The following is a 13,566-nucleotide window of genomic DNA, read 5'->3' as shown; positions in this document are numbered from 1 at the left end:
CTGTTCCTTGCAGCTAGGGGGATAGAGGCCTTGAACTCGCGGTTGGCTTCTCTTTTCCCCTATGCGGCATGGACCAGGCTGAGTGGATTATAGACTCAGTGTTGGAGTGGCTGTAGACACAGGCCCTAGAGTTCTCTCATCACATTGGAGACCTAGGGGTTACAAACTTGCTTCAGACTGTTTGGCCATTGGCCAAGTTTGTTGTGACACCTCCAGACGCAGTAGGATGTAGACACATTGTGGTTCACTTTTTTGCTGACACGTAGAGCCCGCCATGCTATGTACACATACATGAGGACTCCTGGATAGAGGAGGTTGCTTTACGCATGGCTCAGTCTACTTGGGCTTGGGCTAGACACTCTTTGCAGTCACGCCTATCTCGAGGACGCTCGGATGTGGATTACTCCCCATCCAAGCCTGCCTCGAAGATAGCATAGTTAGTTGCTGCGGCAGCATCAGCTCTCTCTCGCTCCTCATGAGGATCGTCTCATGGAACGTACAGGGATTAGGTGGGCCCCAATTTCAGCGTGAGAGGAGCCGACTGCGTCAAGAGCTTCAGCGATGCCTTGTGGGAGGAGAGATTGACGTTCTTATGCTACAGGAGCATCATCTGTGTGAGAGCCGCATTAGACGTTTTGGTCAGCTTTTGCGTGGACGATATGAGACTTTTTGGTTAGTTGCATTTGGACCTGGGGGCATTCAAGGCGGGGTATGTATGACTATTGTGGATTCTTTGCAGCATGCCATTGTGGACAGAGGGATTATTGTGCCGGGCAGGGCTCAATGGATCACTATGCAGGTTCAGGGTTGTCTCGTGGGCTTCCTGAACATCTATGCGCCCAATGTGGCGGGTGCACGTGCAAAGTTTTGGTCTCAGATTGTTGAGTCTCTGCCGCAGGCACAACAATGGTGCATAGGGGGTGACTTCAACATGTTGGAGGAACCCTCTGACAGGATTGGTGGTAGCTATACTACTGAGCATGGAGTTGAGTTGGCAACTTGGGAGAGGTTTTGTATGACTGCGGTTTTCAGATGTGTGGCAGTATTCTAGCTTTGTGAGCCCCCCAGACAGCGTGGCCTTCTCTCGGTCGGACCGCAGAGTGGGAGGCGTGAATCTATCTCGGATAGATCGCTTCTAGACTAGTGAGCACTTCTGTGACTTTGGTGGGACAGTTGGCATTCTGGTAGGGACTTCCTTTTTGGACCCTGGGGCCTGCACCAATGATCCTTACAGTGACTGATAGGCAGAGGAGGGGGAGCACGATGCTATGCATCCCATAGAGGGTCTTGCTGGACTCGGCGCTTAGAGAGCTAGTGGAGGCTCTTTGGACAGAGAGCTTAGACATGTAGGATTCTCCTGCTGACAGAGTGTCCTCAGGACTTGCTCAGCTTAGTCGACTCTTTCTTCAGGAGTCTTCGGGCTCGCCTGGCTGTAGTGAGAGAGGAGGAGCAAAGTCTTCGATGGGGCGTTGCTTCCTTGCAGAGGATACAGGAGCAACATCCAGACAGTCCTTGGTTGGAGGAGCAGTTAGAGCAGGCTCGCCAGGAGCTTGTCAGCTCAGAGGAGAGACACCATGAATTTGCTTTCCATCGACATGCATCTCAATGGACCCAGGTGGGTGACAGAGTGACGTGCGCTTTCTTTGAGGCAGTGGGACCCCGGCATACGCATGCCAAGGTTAGCCAGTTGAGTAGGCCCGATGGGTCAGTTGCTTTAGAGCCAGAGGACATGCGTGCAGTTGCTACTGACTTCTACCGTGATCTACTGTCTGTAGAGCCTCAATCAGAGCGTCAAGATGCATGCAGAGAGCAGGTGTGGGCACAGATGCCTTGTCTTGTGACTAAGGAGATGCGCTAGAGGCTTGAGCTGCCTCTTCAGCTAGAGGAGCTACACACGGCTCTTAGAGCACTCCCCCGTGGTAGCTGTCCAGGTGAGGATGGCTTGACTCCCAACTTTTTCTTGGAGTACTGGGACTTGCTTGGCTCAGATCTCTGCAGATCTTTTCAAGTTCATCCTGCACATAGGAGAGATGCCTGACAACATGAGTGAGGGCCTGATTTACCTCATTCCCAAGGAGGGTGCCTCCTTGGATGAGATTCGACAGTGGCGCCCCATCACCATCCTCAACTCAGCCTACAAAATTCTTGCCAAGGCTCTGAGTTTGAGGATTCAGGCACTTCTAGAGAGCATTATACGTGGGACAAAGACAGGTTTTGTCAAGGAGCGTAGTATCCTTGACAACATCTTTACTTTTTGGGAGGCTTCTGCCCTCGCGCGGCTTCGTGGTGAGGAGCTGGTGATTCTTCTTCTCGATTCTGAGAAGGCCTACGACAGTGTTGACTAGGACTTTTTGGAGGGCACTCTACGTAGGATAGGCTTCTCAGATGCTTGGATCAAAGGGGTGTCAGCTTTGTACAGACGGGCACACAATCAAGTATTTTTGTCAGGAGGTAGAGGTGATCGTTTCATGCTCACACGTTCGGTCAGACAGGGCTGCCCTCTTGACCCCTTCCTCTTTCTGTTCTATGCTGAGGTGATGAGCATTCCATATGGTTTCTATCTTGGCAGGGTCCATTTGCACACCCTCTGCTGAGACGATGTGTCCCAAAAAGTGTCTTGGTGGTAGGAAAAACTCGCTCTTTTTCGTGTTTACCACTAATCTGTGCCATCGTAGTGCCTCAAAAACTTGTAAGAGATGGTGTCGATGATTTGCTTCACTCTTGGAGAACAAGATGATGTCATAAAAAAGGGTGCCCATAAATGACCTATAATCTCTAAAATTCCGGTCCATCATCATATTGAAGGTTGCAAGAGCATTTTTGAGACCAAAGGCGTCACCAAATACTCGTAGAACTCGAAGGATGTCTTGAATATGGTCTTGTATACATCTCTAGGAGCGATCGTGATATGATGATGGCTGCTTTTTAGATTGATTCTGCTAAAACATGTAGAACCCTATGGTCTGTCAAGTATATCATCAATGTTGGGCATTGGGAAACATGCTCTTGATGGTGATTTTATTGATAGCTCTGTAGTCAATGGACATTCTCTATGACCCATCTTTCTTTAACACTAGAAGCAATGGTGAAATATTAGGTGATGTACTTTGCTGGATTAGACCCTTTTCAAGAAATTACTGAAAATTTTCCATTCACTCATTGATGTTCAATCGTAGCATGAACACATGCATTTTCTTGATTTCCCTTGTCTTTTGCACCTTGATCTCTGTTAGCTTTAGCTCTTCCTTGAGGTCTTTGATTTCCTCCTCTTCCCGAACGAGATTGATGGTTAAAGTTATTTTTATTGTTGTTGTTGTTGTTGTTGTTGGTGGTGGTGGTGGTGGGTAGTCCCAAAAAAGTGTCCAAGGTTCCCTTGGTTTTGAGGCTGTCTCTGATTTTGGTTAAAGTTCTACTGAGCTGCAGGTGGCCTAGGTCTAAAATTTTTGAAGTTCTAATTCGGGTTGAAGTTTGTGGTTTCATAATTGTCCACCAATCCTGTCAAGCTTGAATGTTGAATGGACAATCTCTGGACTGTTGGTCAGGATCAAGACAAATGTAGCATAAATAATCTCGTCAGACCTTCATATGCAATAAGTTCTCTCTTCTTTGTTGGGAGTTCCCAGACTTTTGTTCCTCCTTAGGACGAGGTCTTTTGATTTCATGGACATGAGCAGGCAGGGATTTCATTCACGTCTTCACGTGAAGTGCGAAATGGTAATAACTCATGCTCATCGTGGGTGTAGAGTTCAAGGGTGGAGTCCATGCTAGGTCGAGTAGGTCACATGGGATTGTCTGGAGACCATAGATGGCCATAGAGGTTTATAACCTGGCACACCATGGCTTGGGTCATGGTTGGCGAGTGACCGGTGAAGTGTGAACAGCCCACTCCATGACTATTATGCATGGGACTCCTATGGATGGGTGGCACGCTTATTGCAGTGCTCCTATGTCAGAGAGCTCTCAGGAAAGCTCTCCCAGGTTTATGACGCCTTCCTATCAATGTAAGTGGCAAAGGCATGTCTTCCGGTTGAGAGGTATTTTATTTTCGAATGTATCTTTGCTCACCACTGCTATGGCAAATGCAAGAGTTTTCAAGGATGGCATCTTGGCAGTGACATTCGTTGCTTGATTCTCTAGCATGATTGCTTTGCCATCTTTTTTTTTCCGAGAAAAAGATCCTTCTATTAGTTAATGAAAACTGCCCATAGGGCTACAACCACCTCTGCAAGAGAGGGCTACAACAAGCATGATGGGGAGAATCTCCCAATGAAAAAACAGCATATATACAACGAGGCTAAATCAAGAGATGGGAGGAGGGAAGAGCCAGACAGGTGGACAGTAGTGCCATCTGAGCCCCTGGACTATGGTGTAGAAAGGCCCAAGGCGCCAAAGTCGAAGGAAAGCCTCGCGGCGCTCCCGCATGCGGTCGGAGCTGCCCTGTAGTCCCTCAAGCTGTCCTCTGAGAGTATGGATCAGCTCTAGCCAAAAGTCACGAACAGTCTCTGCTGGTGGCACAGAGCAAGCCTCAAAGATGCGGAAACAGCAGGCCCGCCAGATGAACCAAAGTGTCAGGCCACTGATGAGCTCCCAACACTCCTCTCTCTCACTGCACCACTCCTGTGGAGTAAGCTCTGTAGCAGGCTGAAGTGCAGGTCGCCCCCCTTGAATCACGATCAAACTGAAGATAGCTCAAACTGAAGTGTCGGGCCCGTGAGGGTGCACCAAGCCGTTGCCCCCCAAGTGTACTGTTGAGCCGTGGAGAGAGCAGGCATCAGCCGAAGAACTCGTAGCCACACCTGCTGGGCCGAGGGACAGTCCCAAAGACAATGACGCTGACTCTCCACCAAATGGTCACAAGCTGGACACGTGGCCGAGAGACCACTATGCACAAGCGAGCTCCCTACTGCTGTGGCTCTATGTGCGACCAGCCACTGAAACAAGGTGACTCGCCTTGGCTGTCTGGAGTCCCACAACCTCTCCCAAAAGTCTGCCAAGAACTCGACTGTGAGACACTCCTCCTGCCAATGACGTGCTGCAGCGGGGAGGGCCTCTCTCTGTGCTGCTAGTATATGACGTCCCAATCGAACAGTGTACTGAAAGAACGGGACTCCTGGGTGGTCTGCAGAAGAGAAGGGGTCCCTCCATAGCCACTCACCAGGATCTCACTGTACTCGTGCTAACGGACAACACTCCCAAGCCCATAGCCTCCAGTGTCCTGTCTCAAGAACTGCTGGGTCAGGGTCTATGACGTTAGTCCGCCCACAGATGCCCACTACTCGGATCCTCTGAAAACAACACTCTGCTACCTGCGGGGCCTCTACTGCAACTCGCTGTAGTCGTCCCCCACCCTGAAGCTTGAAGAACAGGGCTGAGACAGACTCTGAGCAGGCCTTGACTGAAATGAGAACCTCTAGTCGTGTGAAGGCTCCCATCCACCGAGGTGCTACTGGCTCGAGAGGCGTGAGGCACTCAGCTGGAACTGACTTTGAGATGTCCTGACACATGCTCTCCACCCCTCTCATGCCCTGTAGCTGGAAACCTTGCATCTCCTCTGACAAACCTGTGAACTCTAGCCAGTCACCTAGAGAGCGCGCTAGATTTGCTGCCATGGGACCCCAAGAAACATGAGGCCGACTACCAACCAAGTGGCCTCTCTGAGTGCTAACCATGGGGTTCCAGACGAGGGGCTGCCGTAGGCGTTCCTCGATGCACATCGGCTGTCTCTGCTCTTGGCCACTCCGTGAGAGCTCCCAAGATCGAAGCAAACTCATTGCGAAGCGGTCCTCGAGTCTCCTGCTCAAACCAACTCGGCGCAACTCTGTAAAGATCCATCTGGTCGAAGGTTGCTAGGGGCTTCTTGACTGAGGCACCCTGGCACGAAGCCTCTGCAGCAAGAACTCCTTCCAGGGCTCCTCTCCTGGAAGAAGTCCTCTGACTACGAACTTCCCAAGAAGGGCTCTACTCTGCTGTGCTAGATCAATGATCCTAAGCCCTCCCTGAGAACAAGGAAGTGTGATGACTAACCAAGCCACCTTGGCTCGGGCAATCTGAGTGTCACGACCTGACCAAAGGAAGTTCCTGATCAGCCTCTCTACTTGGCTGATACAAGAACTCGAGAAGATCCAGCAAGAAGTGATGTACCACATAGTCGCCAACAACACATGGTTGGCAACTACTACTCTACCAGCCAACGAAAGTCGTGCTGAGCTCCAATGTAGCAGCTTTCTCTTGATGGACAGAAGAAGAGGAGCAATCTGCTGCTCGGGGGACAAGTCCAAACCAACTTGACAACCCAAGTACCAAACTGCAGTCCCTGGGGGATTCCACCTGAAACCCTCTCCTGGCATCCAATCTGGCACAGGAGCACTGCCAACCGAGAAAGCCATTGTCTTTCTCCAGTTGATCAGTGCGCCCGATGCACAACAGAAGGTCTCCAAAGCCTGCTCACATCTGTGCAGATTGGCCTCCTGGCCCTCTAAGTACAATGCTGAGTCATCGGCAAGCTCAGCGTCCAGTAGCTCATCTCCCCGAATAGGGAGTGCTAAGTCCCTCAAACCAACCTGCTGTGACACCAAAAATCTGCTCATCGGCTCCGCATAGAACAGAAAGAGAAAGGGGGCAAGAGGACAACCCTGTCTGACCGAGCGTGTGAGCATGAAGCGCTCACCTCTACCTCCTGCCAAAAGCACCTGACTGTGAGCCTGTCTGTACAAAGCTGCCACCCCTTTGATCCAGTGTTGCCAAGAAACGCGTTCTTCACTCATGAAATGTACGAAACGTTTCAGAAATGTTTCTGTATGAGTTTGGCCGTTTCAAAGGTAAGTCAAAGCTCGTAAGTTTTTGCACGTCAGGCTGTAGCGTTGATTTTTTTATTTCATGAAATCCTCAATGTCAAGAATGTAGCTTCTGTCTTGCTTCTAATGATGAACGTTAGTCCTATTATTCCTCTTTTTCATGTCTAAGATCTCAGCTTATACCACTTAAACTTACGTACATTTCTTTAGTTTGCATGAAACTTTTGTTATGGCGTTTCTTTCTCGGACGAAACCGTTTCGAAACTTCTAAAACTCGTTTCAAACGAAACGTTTCGAAACTCCGTGGCAAGTATGCTCTGATCCAAGCATCTGAGAAGCCCATCCTGCATAGAGTGCCCTCTAGAAAGTCCCAGTCAACTCTGTCGTATGCCTTCTCAAAATCGAGAAGAAGAATCACAAGGTCCTCCCCACGGAGCCGTGCCAGGGCAGAAGCCTCCCAGAAAGTGAAGATGTTGTCAAGGATACTGCGTTCCTTGACAAAACCTGTCTGAGTCCCATGTATAAGGCTCTCCAAAAGTGGCTGAATCCTCAAACTCAGAGCCTTGGCAAGAATTTTGTAGGCTGAGGTAAGGATGGTGATGGGGCGCCACTGTCGAATCTCATCCAAGGAGCCACCCTCCTTTGGAATGAGGTAAATCAGGCCCTCACTCATGCTATCAGGCATCACTCTTGTGTGCAAAATGTACTGAAAGGCACTACAAAGATCTGGGCCAAGCAGGTCCCAGTACTCCAAGAAAAAGCTGGGAGTCAGTCCATCCTCACCTAGACAGCTACCACGAGGGAGGGCCCTAAGAGCCGTGTGCAGCTCCTCAAGCTGAAGTGGCATCTCTAGCCTCTGGCGCATCTCCTCAGTCACAAGACAAGGCATCTGTGCCCAAACCTGCTCCCTGCATGCATCCTGCCGCTTTGAGTGGGGCTCAGCCGACAGTAACTCACGGTAAAAGTCAGTAGCAACTGCACGCATATCCTCGGGCTGACAAACATCTGACCGATCGGGTCTCCTCAACTGATTGACCTTGGCATGCAAGTGCCGAGGTCCCACAGTCTCAAAAAAAGCACCTGTCACTCTGTCACCCACCTGAGTCCACTGAGATGCCTGTCGGTGAAAGGCAAATTCATGACGCCTCTCCTCTGTGCTAGCAAGCTCCTGCTGTAGCTGCTCCTCCAACCATGGACTGTCTGGATGCTGCTCCTGCATCCTCTGTAGTGAAGCAATGCCTCGTCTGAGACGCTGCTCCTCTTCTCTTGCTGCAGCCCCGCGAGCCAGAGACTCCTGGAGAAAAATGTGGCTAAGCTGAGCTAGGCCTAAGGCCACTCTGTCTGCAGGTAGAACCTGGCTGTCCATGCCCTCTGTCCAGAGAGCCTCTACCCTCTCTCTGAGTGCTGAGTCCAACAAGACCCGCTCTGGGATGCGAAGCATCGTGCTCCCACTCCTCTGCCTGTCTGCCACTGTGAGGATCACTGGTGCATGGTCCAAGAAGGATGTCCCTGCCAGGATGCCCACTGATCCCCCTAAGTCACTGAAGTGGTCACTAGTGTAGAAGCGATCTATCCGCGATAGATTCACTCCTCCCACTCTGCGGTCCGATCTAGAGAAGGCAAGACTGGCTGGAGGCCTCACAAAGCCAGAGTCTGCCATGTATCCGAGACCCTCAAAGTCATACACAACCTCTCCCAAGCTGCTAACTCGACTCCATGCATTGTAGCATGGCTTCCTCCAATCCCATCAGAAGGGTCTTCCAACATGTTGAAGTCCCCTCCTACACACCAATGGTCAGCCAGCGGCAAAGACTCAACAATCTGTGACCAAAACTCTGCACGAGCACTCGCCACATTGGGCGCATAGATGTTCAGGAAGCCCACAAGGCCACCCTGAACCTGCATAGTAATCCACTGAGCCCTGCCTGGCACAATAATCCCTCTGCCCACAATGGCCTGCTGCAATGAATCCGCAATAGTCATACATACCCCACCCTGGATGCCTCCAGGTCCAAAAGCAGCTGACCAAAAGGTATCATATCGTCCACGCAAAATCTGACCACATCGCCGAATGCGGCTCTCACACAGATGGTGCTCCTGAAGCATAAGGAGATCAATCTCTCCTCCCACAAGGCAACGCGGAAGCTCCTGACGCAATCGGCCCCGCTGTCGCTGAAACTGGGGCCCACCTAGTCCCTACATGTTCCACGAGACGATCCTCATGGGGAGCGAGAGAGAACAGATGCTGCCGCAGCAGCAAGACGGGCTATCTTCGAGGCTGGCTTGGATGGGGAGTAATCCGCATCCGAGCGTCCTCTAGATAGGCGAGAATGCAGTGAGTGCCTAGCCCAAGCCCAAGCAGAGCGAGCCCTGCGAAAAGCAACCTCCTCTGTCCAGGAGTCCTCATGAATGTATACATAGCAAGGCAAACACTGTGTATCAGCAAAGAAGTACACCACAATGTGCCTACATCTTGCTGAGTTTGGGGGTGTCACCGCAAACTTGGCCAGTGGCCACAAAGTCTGCAGCAAATCTGTAACTCCAAGTTCTCCAATGTGATGAGAGAACTCGAGAACTTGTGTATGCAACCATCCCAACACTGAGTCGAGGGACCACTCTGTCTCGGCCCTACCACTGAGGGGGAAGGAGAAACCAACTGCTGAGTTCAAGGCCTCTGTCCCCCTAGCGGCGAGGAACAAAGCATGGACCCTGAAGCAGGCTGCCTCGTGGTCTGCTGCGGAATCGCGGAGTAAGCGAGTGAACCCGTAGTCGAAGAAGTCCCAGCAGCGTCGGAGGTCAATGCTCGTCAGACGACGAGGGATAGTTGCAAGGGGGGATGTCTGAATCTGCAGAGGGGGCCGCAAGAAGGGCTGACCCTCTCTCGCTAGGCGACTCGTGGCAAACGCGCTGCCAAGAGATCTCCTAGCCGCCGGCGAGGGACCAGTCTCCTGAGTCGACTGTGGAACTGGAGCAGGAAGGGGGGGGGGGGGGGGGAGAAGGAGCTGGGGGGAGTGGAGGAGAAGAGGAGCGGGGTGGGGCGACAGAGGTAGAGGGGCGAGGTGGAGAGGCGACGGAAGCAGAGGGCGGGGGGGAGGATGAGGAGGAGGAGGGGAACTCTCAAGGGGGAGCGGCTGTCGAGGGTGAAGCGGAGGTGGAGGCTGGCGTAGGGGACTCCTCCTGCTCAAGAGGACCAAAGCGGTTCCCCGTGGGAACCCACTGCTGTTGAGTAGGCACCTGAGGGCCACTCTGAGTGCCAGGCTGTTGCTGTGGCCCCTGGCGTCGACGGCCACGGGCCTGCTACCACCCCTCCTCCGCTGAAGCACCAGGCTCAGAGGGTGGCTCTGAATCTGTGCGCTGTGCCGTTGACTGTGGTTGCGACCTAGCCTTGACAGGCTGGGGCTGAGGCTGAGGTGCAGGTCGTGGCCTCCTCCGTGGACAGGCCTTCGCTAGGTGGCCCATCTGTCGGCAAATGAAGCACTGGTTCGGGAGGCCCGAGTACTCCACACTCTGTCTAAACCAACCCCCACTCACCCGAGGCAGAAGGATGACCTTCGGGAGCGTGTGGGTATCTCTTAACCAAAACTCGAACTGAGGGGATGCCAGCCGCCTTGGCAGCTACTGATGCTGCCGTACGAGGTGTCTCTAGGACAGTCCTGATGGCGGAGCCAATCCTGGAAAGAAGTGGTAGGTACTCCCTCCATAAACCTGGAAAGCAGATTCAGATGGGGATGTCTGCCTCCTCTACTAGCACATCCGTAGTCGGGTCAAAACCATGTCGCCACTGTTGAAAGTGGGCGCGTGATGCTCGGATGGCCAGTGGACTCATAGCTATGATCTTGGAAGCCATCTCGGAGGTCTCGAATTCGATCTGATAGTAGCCCCGTCCGAGAATCTGGACATCCAAGATCTTGCCCACCTCTGCGAGAAGGCGGGCCTGGAGAAGGTCTCGCAACTCTCCTCTGCTAGGTCGGGTGCCAAGCATTTTGCAGATGACCGAAGTCGCCTTCAATCTCTCTACCTCAGTGGCTAGGCTCGCTTGCTCTGTCGGCGAGAGAGCAAGTCGAATGGTGGGCTCAGCGGGGTCGGGCGAGGGGGCTTCATTGGAGTCCCTCTGCGGTGGAGCATGAGCCGCCATCTGTGTTTGCTACTGGTAAAAAAAGTGGAGGATCGTCGACGAAAAGGGGGGGAAGACCTGCTGGACCGAGCACGTCAATGGTGCTGGCGACGCCCGTCAAGGGAGAAGGCTAACGGTAAAAAGCAGGCGAGGGGGGCGGACAGTGGGAGGGGGCGGGCTGGCGTGGTTGACTGTGGGAACTGCTTCGGGCTGGCTGGGCAGCGGGCAGCAACGGGGGGCAGCGCGAGGAGGGGGGAGCAGCAGGGGGAGCTGGGCAGCGGGCAGCTGCGGGCTGCCAGGGCAGCGGGCAGCAGCAGGGGTAGCGCGAGGGGCAGGGGGCAGCGCGAGGTGGACAAGCGGGAGAGCAGTGCGAGGGTGTGAGGGAGGGCGATGGCGCAGGGGGGGGAGAGGGGGCGGGTGCGAGCAGCAGCGAGCCAGTTCAGATTCAGCATTCGACGGTGCGAGACTTCATGTCAACATTCTTCTGTCCCTTCACTGCTTTGCCATCTTGGTTATGGGCTCTTCATATTCGTCTTCAACATTGGACTTCTATCTTTGTACATAGTTTGATTGGTAGTTGGACCATGCACATTTGTTTTTGGTATTCATTATGATTACACCTTGTGTGTGTGTGTGTGTGTGTGAGAGAGAGAGAGAGAGAGAGAGAGAGAGAGAGAGAGAGAGAGAGAGAGAGAGAGTTGAATTCTGGAAATTGCAGAGATCCAAACAAAGCACGAGGAAGTAGATATGCAGATGGATTAGAAATGCATATGTAACATAGGAAGACTTTCATTCCAGGGAGCTGTTGCTTCATGTCCACGCTCATGAGGGTGTTACGACCAGTTAACTGTGCGCTTGCCAAAGTTGGAGACCTCGCTCAGTCTCTCCTAAGAAGTTTTGGGCAGGTTCCCTGGAGTAAAATGAAAGGCCTCTCTGGAGATGAGATGAGCATGTCATACCATATGAAATTCTGCATTTAAGGTGGGGAGCCCTACACCAATTTTGTTTTCCTCCAGCCATTGTCTAATCATGTTCTATAGTAGCTTTAGACCTACTAAGGCTTGGTTATGTCTGAATTCTAGCCAGGTGTACGAAAGACGTTGAGTGCAAGTATTTTCCCATCAATGTATCTATCACCCATTGATGTGCCTAATCCATCTGGGCATCAAAACCCACTATTGATATGCTGCTATTAGCATTAATTGTGTGTGTTTTATTGACTACATACTGTATGTACTTGTGCGTAAGGAGAGGTTTCCTTTGTTCTGTCCCTCCATTCTGCAAAAGAGTGTGCATATAGCATATTTGGTGCCTATTTGTTTTCTTTGATGAACTATTCTGTGTTTCATTCATTATAAAGAGCACTATGATTGTGGTGAGTGAGCAGTATTAGTCGGCTTCATACAATAACTCCTCCAGATTTGCTTGCAGAACTAGTAACTGGAGGTCAACCATGTATATTAGCTGAGGAAACAGGAATACTAGGAGAAGTCAATCGATTTGCTTTATCATCTTTCTGCGCGAAAGATGCGCGGCTTTGCAGAGTTAATGCAATAGATCGTTGTTAACAATGTGCTAGAATCATTGGAGTAATGAACCTTGTAGTATGTTGGATACGAACCCCTAAGGGCATCATAGGCGAATAGCATAGTGGTTAAGCTTCAACTTTATACTCTCTACGTGCCGAGGTCAAATCCTAGCCGTTAGGATTGGTTTTAAATTGTGAGTTGAATGGAGATGTTAATTGGAGATGCTAAAGCATCTTGGGAGATTCTATGTAATGGAAATTGAAAGTGGATCCATTAGGTTTCTTGTATGTGCAAGCCATATGGTTGACTTGTTTTATTATTAGTTAACCATTTGGTGAGCCTTCACAACCCTTACAACAGAAACAAACTACATGTTTTATTATTAGGTAACCATTTGGCGAGCCCTTACATCAAAAAATATAAACTACATCCAATGGTGCAGTGTTAGGCTCTCTTATTTGAAACTTCACTACATTAGGTAAGCGCCCTTGCAAACTAGTTTGCTGTTTCTAGTTGTAGGGGCATATTAATACATATGTAGTACGAGGAAAACGCACATATACATGTGACAGGTTCTTTAAGAGGGCTCCAAAAATTTCCTCACTAGGAGATTCATCATTTCCTTCGATCATTTGGGCGCCATTTTTATTTAAATAGATATTTACATAAAAGGTAAACTTTTTGCCAACAAGTAAGGCCTAAGTTCTTCAAACATGTAGTTTGTATGCAAACTCCCACTCTCTGTAGTATTATTAGTTAACCGTTTGCGCTTGGTTGCTCACTTGACTAGGTTTTATGTATGCCCGATTCACGTGGTTAACATGTTTTATTTTTTAATTAAGCATTTCGTGAGCTTTCGTAGCCCTTATATTAATAAAATTAATTACATCCAACGGAATAATATTAGGCACTCTTATTTGAAACTTCGTAGAATTAAGGACCTTGGCAAAGTAATTTGTTGTTTTCATTTTAGGGGGATATATATACATGCAGAACACACACAATGAGAAAAATGCACATATAGCAAGCTCTTTAGGAGGGTGGAGATTTATCATTTCCTCTGACCATTTGGGCACCAATTCTATCCAAAATAGATATCTACAAAGAAGGCGAACTTTTTTGCCAAGTA

General features: G+C 50.6%; 1 protein-coding gene across 7 annotated transcripts in view; it reads left to right on the top strand.

Annotated features, from left to right (window-relative positions):
- Positions 1-12,718, top strand: part of LOC147425981 (uncharacterized) — a 102,167-nt gene extending 89,449 nt beyond the window's left edge. For 5 of the 7 annotated variants that reach the window (XM_086497991.1, XM_086497993.1, XM_086497990.1 and 2 more), the window contains one exon: positions 11,627-12,221. In XM_086497991.1, coding sequence (XP_086354117.1) covers positions 11,627-11,684 — 58 coding nt within the window. In that variant the 3' untranslated portion in view covers positions 11,685-12,221. Of the gene's footprint in view, positions 1-11,626; positions 12,222-12,339 lie in introns of those variants that run through there. The other 2 variants (XR_015186117.1, XR_015186116.1) reach the window with 2 other exon arrangements.
- Positions 12,719-13,566: the final 848 nt, after the last annotated feature.

The sequence above is a fragment of the Adiantum capillus-veneris genome, chromosome 24 (genome assembly GCF_014529385.1).
Source record: "Adiantum capillus-veneris isolate H3 chromosome 24, ASM1452938v2, whole genome shotgun sequence".
Taxonomy (NCBI): Eukaryota; Viridiplantae; Streptophyta; class Polypodiopsida; order Polypodiales; family Pteridaceae; genus Adiantum; species Adiantum capillus-veneris.
The sequence above is the reverse complement of the archived record's forward strand: the minus strand, read 5'-3'. Positions and strand labels throughout refer to the sequence as shown.